Source organism: Lepidothrix coronata, unplaced genomic scaffold, assembly GCF_001604755.1.
Source record: "Lepidothrix coronata isolate B3197 unplaced genomic scaffold, Lepidothrix_coronata-1.0 Scaffold75, whole genome shotgun sequence".
Taxonomy (NCBI): Eukaryota; Metazoa; Chordata; class Aves; order Passeriformes; family Pipridae; genus Lepidothrix; species Lepidothrix coronata.
In genome coordinates, this window is record NW_016690255.1 from 7,830,646 (window position 1) to 7,850,272 (window position 19,627).

The 19,627-nt window shown below is 37.8% G+C and overlaps 1 protein-coding gene and 1 long non-coding RNA gene across 2 annotated transcripts; one reads left to right on the forward strand and one right to left on the reverse strand.

The window, feature by feature from the left end:
• Nucleotides 1-982: 982 nt before the first annotated feature.
• On the reverse strand, nt 983-13,733 carry NDUFV2 (NADH:ubiquinone oxidoreductase core subunit V2). Its single transcript, XM_017819521.1, has 8 exons — nt 13,098-13,733; nt 11,989-12,051; nt 6,067-6,129; nt 5,867-5,983; nt 4,108-4,276; nt 2,797-2,906; nt 1,969-2,045; nt 983-1,137 (listed from the first exon to the last, which is right to left on the reverse strand). Exons 1-8 carry the CDS (start codon nt 13,716-13,718, stop codon nt 1,044-1,046), a joined length of 1,314 nt encoding a protein of 437 aa, XP_017675010.1. The 5' UTR covers nt 13,719-13,733; the 3' UTR covers nt 983-1,043.
• Nucleotides 13,734-13,790: 57 nt separating this feature from the next.
• LOC108499563 lies at nt 13,791-18,773 on the forward strand. The gene is made up of 4 exons (XR_001875577.1): nt 13,791-13,917; nt 14,849-14,983; nt 15,616-15,750; nt 18,471-18,773. It is a non-coding gene; the product is annotated as an uncharacterized LOC108499563 (long non-coding RNA).
• The last annotated feature ends 854 nt before the right edge of the window (nt 18,774-19,627 follow it).

The following is a 19,627-nucleotide window of genomic DNA, read 5'->3' on the forward strand; positions in this document are numbered from 1 at the left end:
TAACATAAAATCATAAATAATACAGTTTTTCTATCACATTAAGAATGTAAGTTCCATTGCAGATTTTAGAAGAGGCAGACACAATGTTCTCAGGTGACCGATGTGTCCACATTTCCTAATTTATAGGGAAATGTATGCCTGGTGTATACACATTTGCTGAATTTTATAAGCATAGGTATTAAGCATCAACATGCAGTCTATTGTGAAACAAAATATCTTTTTTATATCAAGAGAAGTGCCTCAATTTCCCGCAGATTGTTAAAAAGAGCTGGCACAGAGCAGTAAGGTCAAAGAAGGAACTGCAGATCAAATCCCCATTGTCAGATATTACTACCCTTAGCCATGTGTTGAACTGTTGTGGTATATTCTGTCATCCCTCAACTGCATACCTTGCCTCTACTGAATAAACTTGTCGGGGAAGTTACTTCTTGTTGCTGTTCATTCTTTCAGTAGAGTACTCCTGCTATTTGGAGAAGTTTTTCAGTAACATGATAAAAAGAATTTTCACATTTTTTCTAGTGACTGTATGGTGCTTAAGATCAAGAAGAATCACTTTTTACTGAACCTACCAGATTATTATTTTTTTTAAAACACAATGCTGCTCAGATAACCTTTCCTGTTTGTATGTGTTTGTTTATAAAGTGGAAATAAAAATACTATGATGAAGTTTTGTCAGATAATCTCCTTTCAGTTTGGTTCCTTGTGCATTTGCCAGAATTGCAATTTAGTGAGTTTTGTTGTTTCTTCCAAGAACCTTATAAAAAGTTGAAAGAATTTTCATGGACAGATCAAAAAATGCAACTTTGACCTCTCAGTGATCATACGTGGACTCATTCAGTGAGTCACTTTACAGTCTACAGAACAACTTTTCTTATAATCTGGAATTATGATTAAGCTTTGCAGAGTTAAAACCTTGGTAAATTTGATATTCTAATTGCTGTTACTTTTTTTTTTTTTGTAAGAAAACAAACAGTGCACATAATTTACTTAGATTACAGATACTTTATTATTTTCAGACAGTTCATCTTATATTACAAAAATGCTCAGAGGTCAGCTCGAACTCCAAAGCCTGGTCCTTTGGGTGGTTCAGTCAGAGAAGTAAGGCCACCAGCTGGCTCACAAGAAAAACGTCCACTCCTGAAAAATGAAAGCAGTTTTACTCATTGCTGGTATTGTTACAATGTCAGCTTCTGTTGGTCACTGGGTAGAAGACAGTTACAAATCTGATTTAAGGCTGAAGCCACTTATTTTTTTTGTTCTTTACATTCATCCTTCAAAAGAACTGTGATGCTACTCTTAAAAGGGTTTCAAATTCAAATAGTTCCATAACTGAAATGTAAGATAGGACCACTAGTTTTATATTTATTTATAGGTTGGCCAGGCAGCATCCAATTTTACCAGTCCTATTTTTGTTACAGATGCTTCCCTGTGTTTTTTGAAACTAACTGATTTAGGATTATTGTTCTTGTATAAAAAAAAAGAAAAATCTTTCTAGAAACAATAGGAATAGGTAACACCTAAGACAAATTAATTTGTCCATTGACACAAACATGTAGTTGGGCTAAAAAAGAACAGTGGAAAAAAAAAAGATAAGTTCAGCAATAATAACCCTTTTGCAAACCTCCAATCTTTTGTGTTTTCTCAGAAATTGAAAAAAACAATACAATGAACCAACCAACACACATCTGTTGGTTTAAATGATCTAGACAACATATCCAACAGTCACCTAAGAAGTACTAAGACAAATCAGAATTGATATTTTCACATTTCATGCTCTTCTGGTCAGTCATCAAGAACATGTAAATTCTCAATTCTTCCCAGTTAATTTTGACTTTGAATGCATGCAGTTCTGTTCAGTAAATTAATGCTTTTTAGCTGTAGGTGGTGAACTCAAATCACTGGAACAGTAACTCAGTATCTGAGAAGGATCAGCATTCAAGAAGGTAGTATTATACAAATATAGCATACCTTGGGCCTGGCTTGGGAACTTTGCCAGCCTTTAGCTCATCAATTATGTCTTCAATATCTTTGGGTGTCAAATCTTCCTGTAAAAAAAAAAAAAAAAAAAAAGCCCTAAATCTTAAAAACCTGGAAGAGTCAGCAATTGTGCTAATTGCACAACTCAAAATTCATCAGATTAGTGATTCTCTTAGGTATGACCTAAGAGAATAGGTAATTTTGATCCTATTCATTAGCACACATACTTGTTTAAAGAATTAGGAAGATTAAAAAGCCTACTGTCATTTTAATGTTAAAACTTTTGGTTTCTGTATAGTTGCAGAAATTATGTTAAAACTAACAATGGTGATGCTGGCCTTGTACAACAAGGATGTGCATTTTCAGCTTCCTTCTTGTATTAGTGAGCTGGATCTCTGCCTACCCACTATACACATGGCACTGCACATAAGTGCAGAATGCTGCCAGCTGTGACCCAAAAAATTGTGAGTACAGTTCAAGAGAACACTTCTTAAACTAATCCATGCTTTCCAACAGACTGCTTTCAAGTGCTTCTAGAAGCTTATCCAATACCTACCTATTTAAAAATTCCAGATTTATAGACAGACCACTATCACAAAAATGTGTCATTCCTCTTATGCAATACAAAATACAATGATACAATCCATACAGATGAAGTGTTCTAGGAAGAGGGCAAGAAACTAAAAGATGCTCTACATTATAAGCTGTCCCTGCCAGTAGAAATTTGAAAACTGACTAAAACTTCAGAACCTGGAAAAACTGAAAATACAGGTAACCAGAAAGGAAATTTAATCTTTTAAAAAGGAATTTAGTACTTACATAGTAATTGTCGTTTATTTGTACCATTGGTGCATTTACACACGCACCTAAACACTCCACTTCTATCAGCGTGAAGAGTTTATCAGGTGTTGTTTCCCCAACTTTTATACCTAAACCAATAAACAATATTAGGCTCAACGGTGGTTATTGTGCAAGAGGAATAAAGCATGAATCTAAGTACTCCACAGACATTGCATTACTTCTATTTTGGCCTGACAAGCATTTGCACAGTTAAACCCTCTTAAATGAGTCGAAATGTTTCCCTTGAACAGAAGATGCTAATAAAATATGAAGTGAGTTTTCAGATACATTTTTGAAACCTCATTTACAGGTGTAATTCATTGAGAAATAACCATGAAATGACAATTCTAAGAAACAGATCTTCTCAGGAACATTTTTAGTAATACAAAGTAGGGAAACAACAGAGCTTTCATGTGCTGGTAGGAAATGTTAATATACAGTGTTGAGTATTAAATTCCCAAATTAACACAATCCAAGCATTAACATCGCTAGCTGCAAGTTCATAAACAACTTCTAAGTTTATACACAAAGGATTATTTACTGAACAACACTGTACACATACCTAGCTTCCATGACATTATTCCACTGCTACAGATGCAGACTTTCCCCAAAGGCAAGTTAGTCAAAGTAACAGAGTCTGATCTCTACAAAATACTCATGGAACCCTGAATGCTGAAAAGCAGTTTTCCACCAGTTCTTAGAAGGAAGAGGGGAATAAATAATAAAAGTCTAGGTAAGGCCTCTGTCTCTGTAAAAGCTACAGAATCATCCTTACTGTTTTAAGAGTTTCAGTTGAAATTAAGCTATCTTTGCAGTAACAAATTAAGACAAATTCCATCTAAATATGCCTTTTTCAGACAATGCAGTATATGAAATGCAAGATAATCAGCAGCTGTTCTGCAGCTCTTACCACTGGTTCTTGGGAAACATAACCACACCTTTTGACTTCATAGAAGAGAAGAGTTGTTAAGTTGCTGATCTTACCCTCTCTTTCTCCCCATAACCATGCAAAAAGGAGGAAAAAACCCAACCCACACACAAAACCAAGGAGTACTCCTTACATCCCACATGATGCACCATTCACAATTGACTTTTTCCATGGAGAATTCCTAAGTTATGTTAATATCATGTTTGTCATCCAGAGGGAGCCTGACAGGCTAGAGAGGTGGGCCCATGTGAACATTACTAAGTCAAACATGGCCAGTTTTTCTTTCCCATGTGAAGAGTTTTACTTCAGTATCATTAACCAAAGGTAAAAAAATACAAGTGTATTACAAATTTGTGTCATACCGAGTTTCTTCTTAATGGCTTCTAAAATACTGTCAGAGTCCCGCAGCATGCACGGTGTGGTAGTGCAGACCTGAATATGGTATTTCCCAACAGGTTTGCGATTGTACATGGTATAGAAGGTTGCTACTTCATACACTCTCATGGGAGGCATTTCCAAAACTTCAGCAACCTGTAACACAGGGAAAACAGATGCAATATTGAACTCTGACAGGGCAGCAGTAAAGGCATTTATAAAACCATTTCGATACAGTCACCTGTCCTCTGTTTGCAGTAATGGATAAATAAGAGTGAGGGGGTGGGTATCAAAGCACAAATGTATTCCAAGTGCCAAGACCAGACACCTGAGTTACTCTGACTTGTATCACCGTGCTTGAGCACAAACTCCACTAAGCCACAGATTAGAAAAGCAAGGAGCTGGAGTCAACTCCCCTCCAGCACCTAGTGTCACACAGGCAGATGCGAGGAGTCAGCTGGGTTTCAGCTTTCAATGCCAGCTCCAGCTCACACTGCACTTCTGCTGTGTGAATGAACAAACTTGTACCAGTCTGCCCACATTAACCTTTTGGTAAGGGAATACTTATAGGCTGGTACCATGCTCACCTAATCTTACAGAGCACGTCTCCCTCAGGTTCTGGGACACACCATGGCTACATCTGCAGACTGGTGTCACAGCTAATAAATAGGGAGTGAAGCACGATCTCCACACAGCAAGTTCTGCAAGTATCCCTGACCTCATTAACCTGGAACTCTGGCAAACTGCTCAAGTTGAGAACTGGCTCTAGTTTCAATAGTCTAACTGTTTTATGTTCCAGTTTCTATAGCATGCAAACAACAAATCATGGAAAAAAAATCTGTTCACTTAAAAGGCTTAAGATCCTTCTAAATGTAAAATCAATCTGGAACTTAAATAAACAAAAATACTTTGACAGCATTAATGGAGATTTGAGGCTTTTATGTTACGCTGTAGAAACATGAGTTTCTCTTCTTTAAATGCGCATTTAACTCCTTCAGTAATTTCTGTAACAATCCTCACTTAGCGTATCTTGACTGACTTGAAATGTTTTCACTTTAAAACTGATGATATGCCAGATTGTAACATAAAATACAATGGATTTATTTGTATGAATATAAAAGATTTTTTTTTCTTGGTATTTTGTTACTGTCACGCAACCTCTCACTTTGGAGCAGTGTAGTTGCTCCCCTGCTTATTTTGAAACAATTTTAATAAATAATGTGATAAGTCTTCCAGGCACTTGCTATGAGGCATTTACACAATACTCCTTACATCTAGTACACTAATGCTGCTCTGTAGAGACCCAGAGATTTAGGTCTCTTTACAGACCTAGAGATTAAGTACAATCCAGGCAATGTGTGCAGTGCCACTAATCCGGGAGGAGAAAAACCCCACCACCGTTGTCTTTGTTTTCTTTCCCCAAATTCAAAGAACAAAATCTTTGAAGCTTCTGTTCCTACTTCCAGGAAGGTTCTGGGAAAAGAGCCTACCTGACTAGGGCTCATGTAATTTTTGTCTGTAGTTTCTCGCAATGGGCTAATATTATGTAAACAACAGAGCCCTGAGTTTTCTGCATAGTTTTCCCTTTTATTTTTAAAAATGTAGTCTTGTAGGGAATTCTCACAGTTCTGTGCCACATGTCAATTCCCACGTTAGTATGCTTCGATAAATAAAAGTTAATATTCTAGTAAGATATTTAAAGAAAACAGTAAGATGATGCTTCAAACATAATTAACTACTAAATACCTTGTTCATAGCTGATATGGGCAACCATCCATGCTGTCTTTGGGCCAAATCCAGTACTGCCATGACAGCTGCAGACTTGTGTCCCTCTGGGTAGTTTTTTATGATCGCTTCTATTCGCTTTTTAAAGGGAAAGAAGGAAAACAAATCAGTATTGATCAAAAGACAAAGTCTGTATATTTAACCTTTTTTTGTCTGCATACCTTTTGGTTTTCAGGTGTGAACTCAAATGGAGTGTCTGGATTATTTTCAGGACTATCTCTGTGCTTCAGGGGAAAAAAAAAAAAGAAAGAAAAGCATATAAAAATAGGTTCTCAGGAAATTATTCAGGACATATTTACTGTTGTAAAACATCTCATTAAACAGTTACAGTTGAGTTGCTTAAGTAAAAATGATATATTCCAGATAAAAATTTCATACTACTCAAATGATTAAATGTATTTTGAAAAGTTATAAAAATATTGATAAAGTCATGACTCAAAAATCATTACTTATTCATGTTATTTCCTATTAAAAATTATTTATTGAGAAATATGGTGTTGTTATTAAAATACACTTTAACACTGATAATACAATTCAGCAATTATGTTCAAACTTAAGAGTCCTCTGGTTAATACCTTAACAAACAAGAAACTAAAAAAAAAAAAGCCCATTTCTCCTTTTACCATGAAAAATTAATTTTACAAACTTCAAAATTTACCAAGAAGCTTGCTATATAACTAAAACATTTGCACATTTGAACACACATTATTAATCCACTTAAACATTCTTTTGGTTTGTAATGATTTTGAAACTTTAATGTTATATATTATTCTGAATCAAAATAGAAAAAGCAGAATTTTGAATTAGTATTTCCAAAATAAGGTATTCTATCATATTATTTTTAAGGTAGTCTTCTAGGGAAACATTAAATTGAAATTAGTTCTTCTATTTTCAGAAAATACAAATTCGGAAGTCTTGAAGAAAGTGATATTTTCCTGTAATAAAACCTTAGTTCTGATGAAAATCCTTATTCACCAGAAAACCTTTCTGCACAAAATTTTCATATGTCTCTAAGCAGCTTGTTATGGTTTCCTTTAACCTGTAGTTAAATTTAATTCCAAACTTTACACAATTTTGAAACTGAGAAATTTTCTTGTTAAGTGGGAAGTTAGGGGGAAAATGCAAGCTATATTTGAGGCTTCATGTTAAAAGTTATCCACAACCAGCTAATAATAAAACCTCTGAAAGTATATTTAGAAGAAAGAAGCCCCCTCTGCTGACTTTCACTTTGATCATGTCCTCCAGTAACTGAAGATGATTTTGCAGTTGCCACACTGTACTCTTCTTATTGAGCAGCAAAGGACTGAATGAAAAATCTTAACATTACATGATACTCACATATTGAAAGACCATCATCAGTGGAGATCTTAGAACATGTATGTCCATTGCTATCCTTGGATTTACAAACTTTAAGATGGAAATATTGAAAGGGCAAATACTTCAATTATATCTGCTGGTCTAGCCAGAGATTACTTTTGTTTATCCTGTCTATATCCCAAAGTAGACAGTTCTACTGCCACCATCAATTTGAAAGCATGTAGGCTCACCACAGTTTCAAGTCAAATACAGAAACTACAGCTGATAAATACTGCTCCACCAAGGATGACTTTCCCCTAATAAAAGGAATTACAGAAAGATAGCTGATACCTAATAAAATATTAGTGTATTCAAAGGGTATGTATTTATTGCTTATTGTGTAGTTTACAAGATAAAACAGCTTTTAGGAACACAATTGCTACTATTTCAGATTGACGCTTCCAGATAAACAATTTGACGACTTGTATGTAGTGTTGGTGAGGGTCTTCTACCAATTTTAATCAAAGTTCTCAAAAAAAGGTTGATGGAGGAAAAAATGATTGGAATTACTGTGCAACTTTTATTTTTTTCCCTTACAGACCTTTATATGTCTTAGCTGCACCGGTCAAATCCATGATTCATGATAAGTATTTCCATAACTTAGCCTTTTCTTCTCAAATCTGCATGCCTATTTTATTTCAGACTGATATTATTTTGCCTTCCATAGCTATTTGATAGTTACAGTTGTACTTCATCTCAATTTCTTTTGCAAATAAGTATATTTGATTTATTAAAATCTCTCTCTTTGTCTAGAGCAGCTGTTCTTTTCAGTGTATCATCTCTAAACTGGTATCCTTAAATGCCCTACATGTGTAGAAGAATAATAAAGACTTTTATATTGGAAGCTACAGATACAGCTGTATCTGTATCTGTATCTGAACCTCGCTGTATGAGCGAGGTTCCACGATGTATTGTAAAGGCTACAGCAGGGGTAAGCACTAAATAAGATCATGCCACCTTTTATGTTTTCAATTTTCCTGAAAGGGCTTGATGTAATTCTGTGCCATGGAGAGTTCAATAGTTTTGATCGAGAGCTTACACAGTTCTGGGCCTCCTGAGCATTTAGAAATATATTATATCTTCCCTAGTCTTACACTTGTCTGACAATGCACCATTTATCTGAGACTTGCATGCGCTTATTTGCTCCTACAAGACAGAGGTGCATCTCCACCTTTTTTTACAGTACAGATTCTGGAGAACAAGATCAGAAATGAGGACACAGTATGGGAAAGAATACTATGTTAAATCACAGAGTGGTTGAAGTTGGAAGGGACCTGTGGAAGTCATCTAGGCCAAACCCCCCTGCTCAAGCAGGAACACACAGAGCTGCTTGCCCAGGACTGTCCGGGTGGCTTCTTCTGAATATATCCAAGAATAGAGAGACTCCACAACCTCTCTGGGCGACCCATGCCAGTATTTCATCACCCTCAGACTGAAAAGCATTTCTTGATGTTCTCTGAGGCCATTGCCTCTGGTCCTGTCACTGGACACCACTGAAAAGAGCCCGGCTCCATCCTCTTTGCACCCTCCCTTCAGGTATATATAGACATTGCTAAGATCCACCTCCCCCCCCCCAGTCTTCTCAAAGAATCCCAGGTCTCATTCTTTCCTCATCTAAGAGATGGTTATGAAAAGAAACTCATATACTAAGGCTTCCTCCACACACAAACTGAGTACCATTATGTCTTTACCAACTACAGTAATTTGTTGAAAAGAAAGGTCAAGCACTATTCATGCATTTTTTTGAGTCTTGTCTCATACTCCCCAATTTCCCAAAGTCTTACACAATGTTTTCATTCTGTTCATATCTTGACTGTATCACATCTGTGGTGCAGCATTCAGCCTAACCTACTTAAGTATGAACACCTGCACTGCAAAGGCCAACCCAATCCATGGATGCCAATATGTTCCCATGGTAGGCACTAAGGCTGCTGAATGGTCATTTCACATTCTTTTTGCTACACCAACCTGGGCCATTTTTTTTTTTCAGTGATCTAATCAGCTGTCTTTCTTAACAGAAAATTATTAAAGAGCACTGAAAAATTAAAATAGAATAATTAGAATATAGCAAAAAAATTGGCCTGAAACTTGATCCATCCCCTGTGGTAAAACACCAGTCCAAAGCATGGGAAACCAAACTGAGACAATTTTGTGTTCTGCAGGGGAGAAAATGTTTAGGGCAGCAACCTGTTAAGAATCCATATCAAAAGAGCACTGAAAAGAAATGTATTACTTCTCTAAAGGGAAAGTATCCTACATTCAGTATTCCAGCAGAACTCAAGATATAAACCTAAGTGCTCTCAAACCCAAGTATTTCACTGACCATTGTCACAAGTAACTAAAACAATGATAGAACAGTTCTTTAACCTCCTGTGCTGAAGCCCCTATGACAAAGACCACATCAGGGCAATTGATGTGTTATGGATATTCAGTCCATGTGTTGAAAACCACAAAACAGAACAGCTAAGTTTTAGCTGCTAAGGAGGCTAAAGACAGGTAAAAGTCAAAAAGAGTGCATGTTTCAACAAAGAAATTATAATAAATTACAATAAATTATCTTTCAACGGAGAAAGGTAATTCTAATAAATGTCTCTCTGGAATTGGGCCTTCCCTAGTCAGAAATGACAGATTTGGAGCATCACTTTTACATTACAACTGGCAAACAATCTACCTAGTTTTAAACTTGATATACTCTCACTGGAAGTACAATCTAGCTGCCTGTGATGGCACCTGATTGAGTTTAATGGTTGAGAGGAAAGCTCTTCTTGGATGTTTCAGAACAAAAAGGCATTTCAGTAAAAGTTCTCTTATTTCTGTGTGTTTCTGCTAACATGCAACATGTCTGCAAAGGGATGCATAGGCTTAGAAAACAGAAATGCCTTTTAATACTACATGTAACACAACGAGGTCCCCTGCCAGCCTGTCCTCTGCTGTTATAAAACAAATACGCTGCATGCATCTCCCCTCCTCGCATATAGATTTTATATGTGGAAAGTGCAACAAGAAGCACCGATATGCTTTGCACAACAAAACCAAGACATAGGTGTATAAACTGACATACAAAGAAGACCACCAAACAGGTTAGACTTACTCCCAGGTAAGCCCACTATTCACCTACAAGCAGTTTTTAACAACTTCTGACACTTCATTGGCTTATATTATTCCAGAAAAATAAGACTTCTCTGAATTTTTTTTCTCCTCTAGAGAAATGTGGGGGGAAGTCCCATTTTTTAACTGTATATAATCACTTGGTATTGATTAAAATAATGCCTTCAGCTTAAATCAGCAGGACAAGTTCCCCTTGAAATTTGCTGTTTTAAATAACACCTGACATTTACTTAGGGCAAACAATTACGCACACACAATGGCATCCAACTGTCTTCTCACTGCCTTTTACTTCACTGAAGAACAAATATTACCCTATTAAAAACCAACAACCAAAAAAACCCCACCCCAAACAAACCAACAAAAATGGGCCACAGAAAGTATTTCCTGTGGTCCTCTAGCAAAAATTCCATTGCAGAATAATATTCATCAATAGTGCTATTAAATAAACAGCTGCAAAACACTCAGCTTTTCTACTTCTCTTTCTCTGTTTCCAGGCTCCTCCCTGCAGCAAATAATTTAAACAGTTACATAAATCTTGAAAAATTCCTGGAGAATTTACAAAGCTATACAGCTTCATATGTCAGGCATCAACATCCATTAGGGTGCCCAAAGACACTTTTTGCCTGTCTTCACCCATCTCCAACTACACTTGAAGTTTCCTAAACTGCCAGCCTACAATGTTTCCTCTATTCCTGGAATGCTAGCTCTCGCTCCATTAATCATCAATGCCTGCTCAGATTTCTGGAAAAGTATACAAAACGCATACTGTAATGCCATTAATTTCATTTTATGATTAAAGCTGTAGAGACAGCTGCAGAAAGGCAAGGGCAACAACAACAAATCTGTCCAAAAATGCTTGAGCACCTGTTTTCAACAGTGGTCAACTCTCTAGTAAAGGGTTGATTTCTATCAAGTGTTGGGAAAATGCCAAATTATTCAGTTGTTAAACTGCAGACCAGCTAAAGCTGTGAATGGAATAGAATGGGACAGAATACACCTCTCTTGAGATGCTTCAGGCTCTTTTCAGAGGTAGACAGACAACACAGCTGCTTTACGCACTTAAATTTGAGGACTTTTTATTTTTTGTAATCACTATTACTATTTATACATATCTTGATAATGCCCAATGACCTCAATTATGAGTCATTGTGCAACACACTATATCATATATAACATGAACAAGCACTTTTCAACTCCTGTAAATAGGGCTAAGACCTGAGCCTAAGTGTGATTCTGCAGCAATTTTCAGAAATCAAGAAACTGCACCTGCAAAAAGTTTAATGAGCTTCAATTACAAACTCAATTAACTCCAATAAATAAAGGAAATAAGAACAGGTTTATAATGAAATAAAGTCTAAGCAAACTCTCATCTGCAATCATACACTGAGAGTTTTCACTATATAGGGAAAGGCCAAAAAGGCCAAAACCTAAAATAAAGCCCTTTGATAATACTCCATTACAACTCTAATAAAAAGTTCTACTGAATAAAACACTTTTTTGTAAATGCCAGGAGGTTTCTAAGGCAAAGTTGTGACAATCAGAAGCTTTTAGGGAGATTAGAAAAAGCACATACCAAACTCCCCTGACACATCTCCCTTACAGCAAGGCAGATCACTTACCACAAATAAGGCTCCAGTGGCATTTTGTGCTGCTGTTCTGTGCAGGTATCGGACCTGTCTTACCTACAAACAAAACACAGTGTTAATAGTTAATAATTCACACACTGCTTTCAGAACCAGTCTGATTTCTACTCTAACTGTAAACCATTAATTCCACTTCCATCACTAATAATTTAAACTGAGTCTAGAAGAGACTATTAAGGGCTCTCCTGTATTATTAGGAGAGCAAGTCTCTTGACTCCCCCCTTGGCCAATTGAAACAATGTAGAAATTAAAGGATTTAACTTCACCACTGTTTATTTTAAGTGCCTTGAAGAAAACTTCTCATCAAACATTTCATGAAGAATTTTCCAATTTGTTACTTTATATCACTTTAAAATTTGCAAAAACCATCATTACTACTGAGGTTCTTCTCCAGTAACCATTTACATGCTTCTTCAGCCTTTATTGAACCGAGCACTGGAATCAGGCATAAGAGGACAAATGCAAACAAACCTGAAATGTCAGCAGAACATAGACTCATACACAAGTTCTGTTCAGATATTCTCTGTACTCACTGTCATCAAAGTTTCTAGATTCTGGCTGGTATTTCTAAGGTAATTCGATAATAGTATCTTGTTGTAAGTAATCATTCTATAACAAATTTAATTTTATATTAAATTATATTGATACTGAATTCTAGAGCAATGTTGAGATGTGTTAAAGCAGAACCTCAGAATCACGGAATGGTTTGGGCTGGAAGGGATCTTAATGATGATCCAGTTCCAACCCCTCTGCCGTGGGCAGGGACACCTCTCACTAGACCAGGTTGATCAGAGCCCCATCCAACAGGGCCTTGAGCTCTTCCAGGAATGGAAGAGGTCACATGACAGGGAAAGACCGCAGCCATCCTGTGAAACTACGCTGCAGGTAAAACGACACGATCCGCTGCTAAGAAGACTGAGCTGATCAGGCTGCTCTTTCAGAACAGTCCGTGGTACTTCGGCTTGGATTTCAGGCACCGACTTACCCCGCCAAGCCCCCACTCCCAACCCCTCGCCGCGGCTGGCCGGCCTCCCTCCCTCCTCTCCCTCGGCCTCCCCCACCTCTGCGGGCAGGGCCCCCTTTACCGAGCGTGCGGCCGCGGCGCGCAGGGGAGCGCACAGGAACATGGCGGCGGCGGTGGCGGCGACCCCCGCTCCTTCTCCTTGTCCCGATCTCTCTCCTTGCAGGCCTGCAGCTCGCCCTCCTGCAGCGCCAAGGAGACCCGCACCGCGCATGCGCCGGCGCGCCGCGGCACGGCGCCTGCCCGCTCCGGGCGGAGAGGCTGTCCCGAATGTCCCTTGCCGAATGTCCCTTGCCGAATGGCCCGTCCCGAATGTCCTTTCCCTCTGCTGCCCGCGGGGTTCCCGGCCTGCCTTTTCCGCCTGTTTATACCCGGTTGTTGATTGGGGTGTAACAGGACGTTTAATGGTTGAACTGCTGGCACCTGTGTTTTGTCCTCCTTCGATCAGGCAAAACGGGAATAAACATTTGATTGTGGTTTTGGCCTCAGAGAAACATTCAGAGAATGGCTCAGGGGTGACCTTACTGCTCTCTACAACTTCCTGAAAGGTTGTAGGCAGGTGGGGCTCGGTCTCTTTTACCAGGCAGCAAGCAACAGGATGAGAGAACAGAGCCTCAAACTGTGACGGGGGAGGTTTAGGTTGTACATTAGGAGGAATTTCTTCACAGAAAGGGCGATTAGGCATTGCAACAAGCTGTCCGGGGGGCTGATGGAGTCACTGTCCCTGGAGGTGTTTAAGGAAAGACTGGATGTGGCACTTAGTGCCATGGTCTAGTTGACAGAGTGGTGTTTGGTCACAGGTTGGACTCCATGATCAGAGGTCTTTTCCAGCACAGTGGGATTCTCATGTGTGTAATTCAAGTAATGCTGGAACTGGAGCAAATGTAAGTAACAGGCTCTTCCTTGGATGCAATATGTTAGGAACATCATTTGCAGGTCCATCCTTGTTCAGACCCCTTACTGTTCAGGTTTTATGATGAGTGCAAATGTACCCTTTTCACTGCGAAATAAATTCACATTTTTCAAATAACAGCTAAGGAGGAAGTATTTTATATCGATGAGTACTCAGCATTGCAGATTGGCAAATCATCACCTGATGTTCCAACATCTCTTACCGTATTCTGCTTCTCTCCGAGGAGGAATCTCCCCTGCACTCCCCATCCTCTCATCTACCCTGGCTCTCAGGGGTGCAGCCTTATTAATTTCATGCAGTGTACAGTGAAAATCTATCCATGTTTATTTTACTTCTACAAAAACTGTGACGATTTGCTAGCTGACACTATGAGTACATGGTAGAACAAAACTTCATCTTTCCTTACAACATTTTCCTTCACCCACAATGTTAACTCGTTTTTTCATCTGCTTACTTGTTTCAAAAGACCCTTTTTTTTCCTTTGTATAAACATTCAAGAAGGCAGGATTAACTAAACTAGCGTAAACGGAATTTTATTTAAAAGATTTCATCGTTACACGACGGATTTGTACTGATAAAATGTTCTATCAGGGCACTTGTTGGGACAAAAGGCCAGGTTGGACAGAGCCACAGTGCCCATGCCTATGTAGTTACACCTGGAAGGCTCCTGTAAAGAAACCCGTGCATATGGTGAGACAAGTGCCATGGTGCATCACAACAGATAGCTCTAGACAAAGCCCAAAACAATAAGCAGTGCACATATAAGAACGTTTTAGGATACTTATTACTCTTTCAGATAGTTGCATATATACATACAGGTGTGTGTATATATGTGCATGTATTATTTGGCAGTTGTTACTGTGATTAATGTCCTTTTAACAGAATACTTTTCATTTGCACAGGTCAGGCAGGATGTGGTACTAGCTCTGGTTAGATTACTGCCCTCTACATTTGAGTTCACTGTAGTCAGTGGTTGTCTTCCTGTTCCTTATTCTTCATTTCCTCAATGCTGAGAGACACTATCAGCATTCGTAAATGTAAGTGCTGCTACCGGTATCTGCTATTTTCATTGATTTGTTTTGACTAAGTGTTTACCTGGTTATAAACCTAATTTCTCTACTTGTGTGCTTCCTTGAGATGAGTTCTTAAAACACTTTACAAGCTGCCCAAAGCAGAGCAAGTATAATGGTGCAGCAACGTTCAAGCACAGATTACAGATTCCGTTGCTAAGCTAAATTTTTGTATCCTGATGAGAATCTGCCCTAGGCATACAGTCTAAGAATAGCAGAGGCCATGTATGATTAGATTCAGAGACTGCTCCTGCGCAGATAAATTAATAAACATTCATTTTTATACTATGAAATAGATAATCACAGTAATTTATTAATTATATGTTAGCCCAATATGTGTTTTTCAGTTGCACTTCATAGATGTGTTACTAGACAAGCAAAAAAACCCCATTTGGAATAACTTTGTAATTTAAAATCAGTCTATTTTGTAATTTAAAATCAGATTACAATACTAAAAAAAAGCAGTGTGGCCTTGGATGGTAGTTCAGTATCTGCGGTGATCTGAAGGGTGGCCCATTATTTTTTTGCATTCTGCATACTATATGCACTGAAGTGCCAAAGTCCTGCACCCAAATGATTTCAGACAATTCCTTTTCCAGTGTGACCCATCGATAAGGGAAGCTGCATTAAGGAGAACAAGGCTCCCTGTGTTTACTCTTTTGACAAGGATTTGAAAATGCAGCAGATTATATACTGGTACCAATGTCTCCAGTGGGGCAGGTGTGCAAGGACAGGTGAGAAATGACCAGACCACCTATTTCTGTAACCTTACACCCTGTCCCAGGAACCTTACAAGCTCTAATTCCGTGGACTAGAAAGAGAGAGAGAGATAAATCTATTATTTTCTGCAAATGTAGTCTAGGCAATTATTCTTGCAATCAAGTAATTATTTCCTGTATTGTTGGATTTCTTTATTAGTATGCACTGTGCCAAATAATTGCTTTCAGGCTTTTGATTTAAATGGAAATAATACTAGGGATATTTAATGACTGTTACATTACTCTTCATCTTGAAATACAAAAATAAACAAAGCTTTCATTAGTCTTCAATCCATTATTCATGTACAGACATTCACTGTATGTTTTCTGACATTGAAAAGTAGTAACTCCAGCCATAGCACTACAAGTAATGCTAACTAGTCACACTTGAAAACATTCAATTTTAGTTATTTTATGATCGTAGAGTCATATGGTCTGGGTTGGAAGGGACCTTAAAGATCATCCAGTTCCAACCCCCCTGCAATGAGCAGGGACACCTTTCACTAGACCAGGTTGCTCAGAGCCCCATCCAACCTGGCTTTAAACACTTCCAGGGCTGGGGCATCCACAAATACATGCTCTAACATAAAGTAATAAAATAGTAAATAGTAAAATTTGCAGTGTAGAGACTGTGAATGCTGGCAAGCCGTTTGAAGATATTCTTTTGAAAACAGGTCATTTGGAGAGAACATAAATACTACTAAATGGTATCATAGGCTTCTTATCCCATTAAAACACCTTCAATCAGCTCTGCTGTCAGTGATGTAAAAGAGAAAAATAAAAGGCTGTAAAGCTCTTTCTCAAACCTCAGTGTTATACATAAGTATATTTGAATTTAAATAGTGCAGTCACCTATTTTAGGAAGTGTGAAAACATGGGACAAACACAAGGGATCATATTAAGACATAAACATTGGAAAACAAAATATTCTCAGTTGTAATCTTTACATTGCAACACCGTACAAAAAACTGGCTTGTATACCCAGGAGTGTTTCAGATGAAAAAGTGTTGTTATGCTTGTGATAGATTAGATTTAACTATTAAAAAAAATGATATGTGCTAAGAGCAGAATTAGTGTAAAGTATGATCTGAGACCCGTTTCTGTAGGCGAAGCAGAGACAAAGCAGGCAATGAAGTGCCTGCTTGTTTAACACACTCACACGAGAACTGTAAATATTAGAATGGATATTTACTGCCATCACAGAAAGAACTTCCTCTACAAAAGATGACTGTATGGGTAGTGTAGATGTTGTACATGGAACCACTTCTGCAGAACATTTTTCTTCAGAGAAATAACTGCAGAAAGACAGTGACTGAAAAGAAAATGAGAAGGCACATGGAACATGGAAAAAAAACCAATAACCCACAATTACTTATCCACAGCACTGAATAACAGTTAAGAACCAAACTGGAAATGAACACCAGGGAATATTGCTGTAGGGGAGGCTGTCTGGAATGATAATAATCCTTACTATAGCACAGAAAACTGAAAGGTGTAGTAGGTGCTAGAGTATCTGAAAAGCCATTTATAAAGAAGGATCACGACACTGCTACACATAACTGGCCATATCCTCTGTGGTGGTAGAAACTGGTGTAGCTCCACTGAAAGAGAGAGAACCAAACTGATGCTCCTCATCTGAGGACCAGGCCCGATGATTTGTGAGATAGGAGCTTTCACAGTCCATTTTATAGAATGAATATATTTCAGTTCTTTTGTTGATGATCACTTTTCTTCCATGGCTTGAGTACTAGAGGTGAAAAATTTGCATTTGTGTTCTGCAGTTTGCTTGAAGCAAATGGCAGCAGGTACCAGCAGATGGTGGAAAATGACAATGAACATGGGCTCAAGCCATATTGTGTATTTAATGCAGATAAAATGCTTATAACCTTGGTATCCTTTGTACAGTAAAGTGATTATATGTATTGTATATAGATCACATAATATATAAGAGAGTAAGTAAGAGAATGTTTTGGATTAGTTGAGATATCAACTCACTAAAACACTGATGCATGGTTTAGTCAAATTATTTTGTTATACAACACGGTGTGATATATATTTAAATTAAAAAAAATAATCTGTGCTTAAATTCAAAGATGACTTGCTGGCATTCCTTTGTGAGATAGTCTGTTCTGTATACTACAGACTAGTAACACATGATATGTTTTTTCTTTACCATGTACCTCTTACACATACCGATCTTTATTCAACATGCCTACACTTTGCTTATGTTCCTAGATTTTGCTGTAGTGTTACTGAGGTCTAATGAGCAAGCCTATACCATAATATGAAACATTCTTTCGCTGATAGAATAAGGGATGATGAAAAACATCCTAATGGTGTTTACTATTTGCCTAATTTTTATAATTGCCTTGATTAGATTTGCACTTTGTACAAAAACAGTTGTTTCAATGTGCTGTAACAGTTTGAATTTCATTTTTATGTGGAAGTACATTTCATATTATGTATGAAAGTGCAAATGCACTTAAAGTTTAGAAAGAATCTTAATTTAAGCTGCCCTTTATTTCTACTATTCACATTATTTGGAAATATGTAATGAGTACTTAAACGTGCCCAGATCAATAGATGTTTGTGCTGGTAATGAAACAACAATAGTTGGTATATAATTAAGACTTTATTATCCAAAGATGAATACCTGTTTTAGAATGTGATTAAGAATTATTATATTTATTTTACAGATAGAAAAATATGAGGCAAATGTATACTGAACTGCAAGGTCACCAAGAGCTGGAAAAGAACACAAGTCCACCAACTTATATTGCAAGGCATCCTATTCCATGGACCATATTTTTCCCCTAGTCTGAGAGAAATTCAGTTCCCAGAGATCAGGCATTCATAATCCCTGATTTGCAGCATCGGAAGGGCATAAGGAACAAGTTCTTCTCAATGAATAGAGAGGGATGAGGAGGTAAATGCATCCACATACTTAGCATTAGATACCTAAATGCCCAGGCTAGGAGCTTGCACTCCTTCTGTAGTTAACTGATGCTCGCACTCCCTAGGTACAGAGCCTAAAGAGGTACTTTCCTAAATTAGTCTCCCAAGTCAGGTAGCAAAAACTATAAGGAAGAATGTCTTCCAAATAATCTGCACAATTTAATTTTAATTCTTACATTGCTTCTGTATTCAGGCTAAATATTAATTTAAGCTGAAGAATGTTTTGATGTGTAAATAAACTGTTTTAATGCTTTTCTCTTCAACAAGGCTATGAAAGGCTGGTGTGACTTCCATTGGCATCTCCTCACTTTTTCATGTTAATGATCTATGAAGTTCAAACACCATTCAGAAAAGGGATCAGCCTCTTTTTGCAGCAGCTTTGAAGCTTCTTTATTCCAAAGGGCAGCTAGAACTATAATTAGGTACAGCTAGTCTTCATTATTTAGCTCATTTATTATTTATATCTTCCTCCCACAGGGCCTGTGAATCTTATATCTTGTGCTGGCAGAGATGGGAGTCTGAATATTGCTTTGCTTGCTTTCACCAGCTCCAAGTAACACAGCAGTTCCTGTGGCAGGGCCCTTGATTTGTAAGCTGGGCTTTAGGGTGCTGAGCTAATGCAAGCAGTGATGTTACAGCCTGTAGCATCCCAAGCTCAAAATTTACCGGTGTGCTCTCTCCACTTTTCAGGCAATCAGAGATAAATCCCCCTGCACACAGTTACTACCAGCATGTACTGTAATTCTTGTTGCTCCCTCACTGTGGTCTTTTCCTATCTCATACTGGGTAAATTATTGTTTTGACATTTTGTGGGTTACTGTATTACCAAGTTCTGCAAGTCTTCTGGGAGGTGGGAGGAGAGGTGACTGTAATTTTCAGTGGAGATAAATACAAGAAG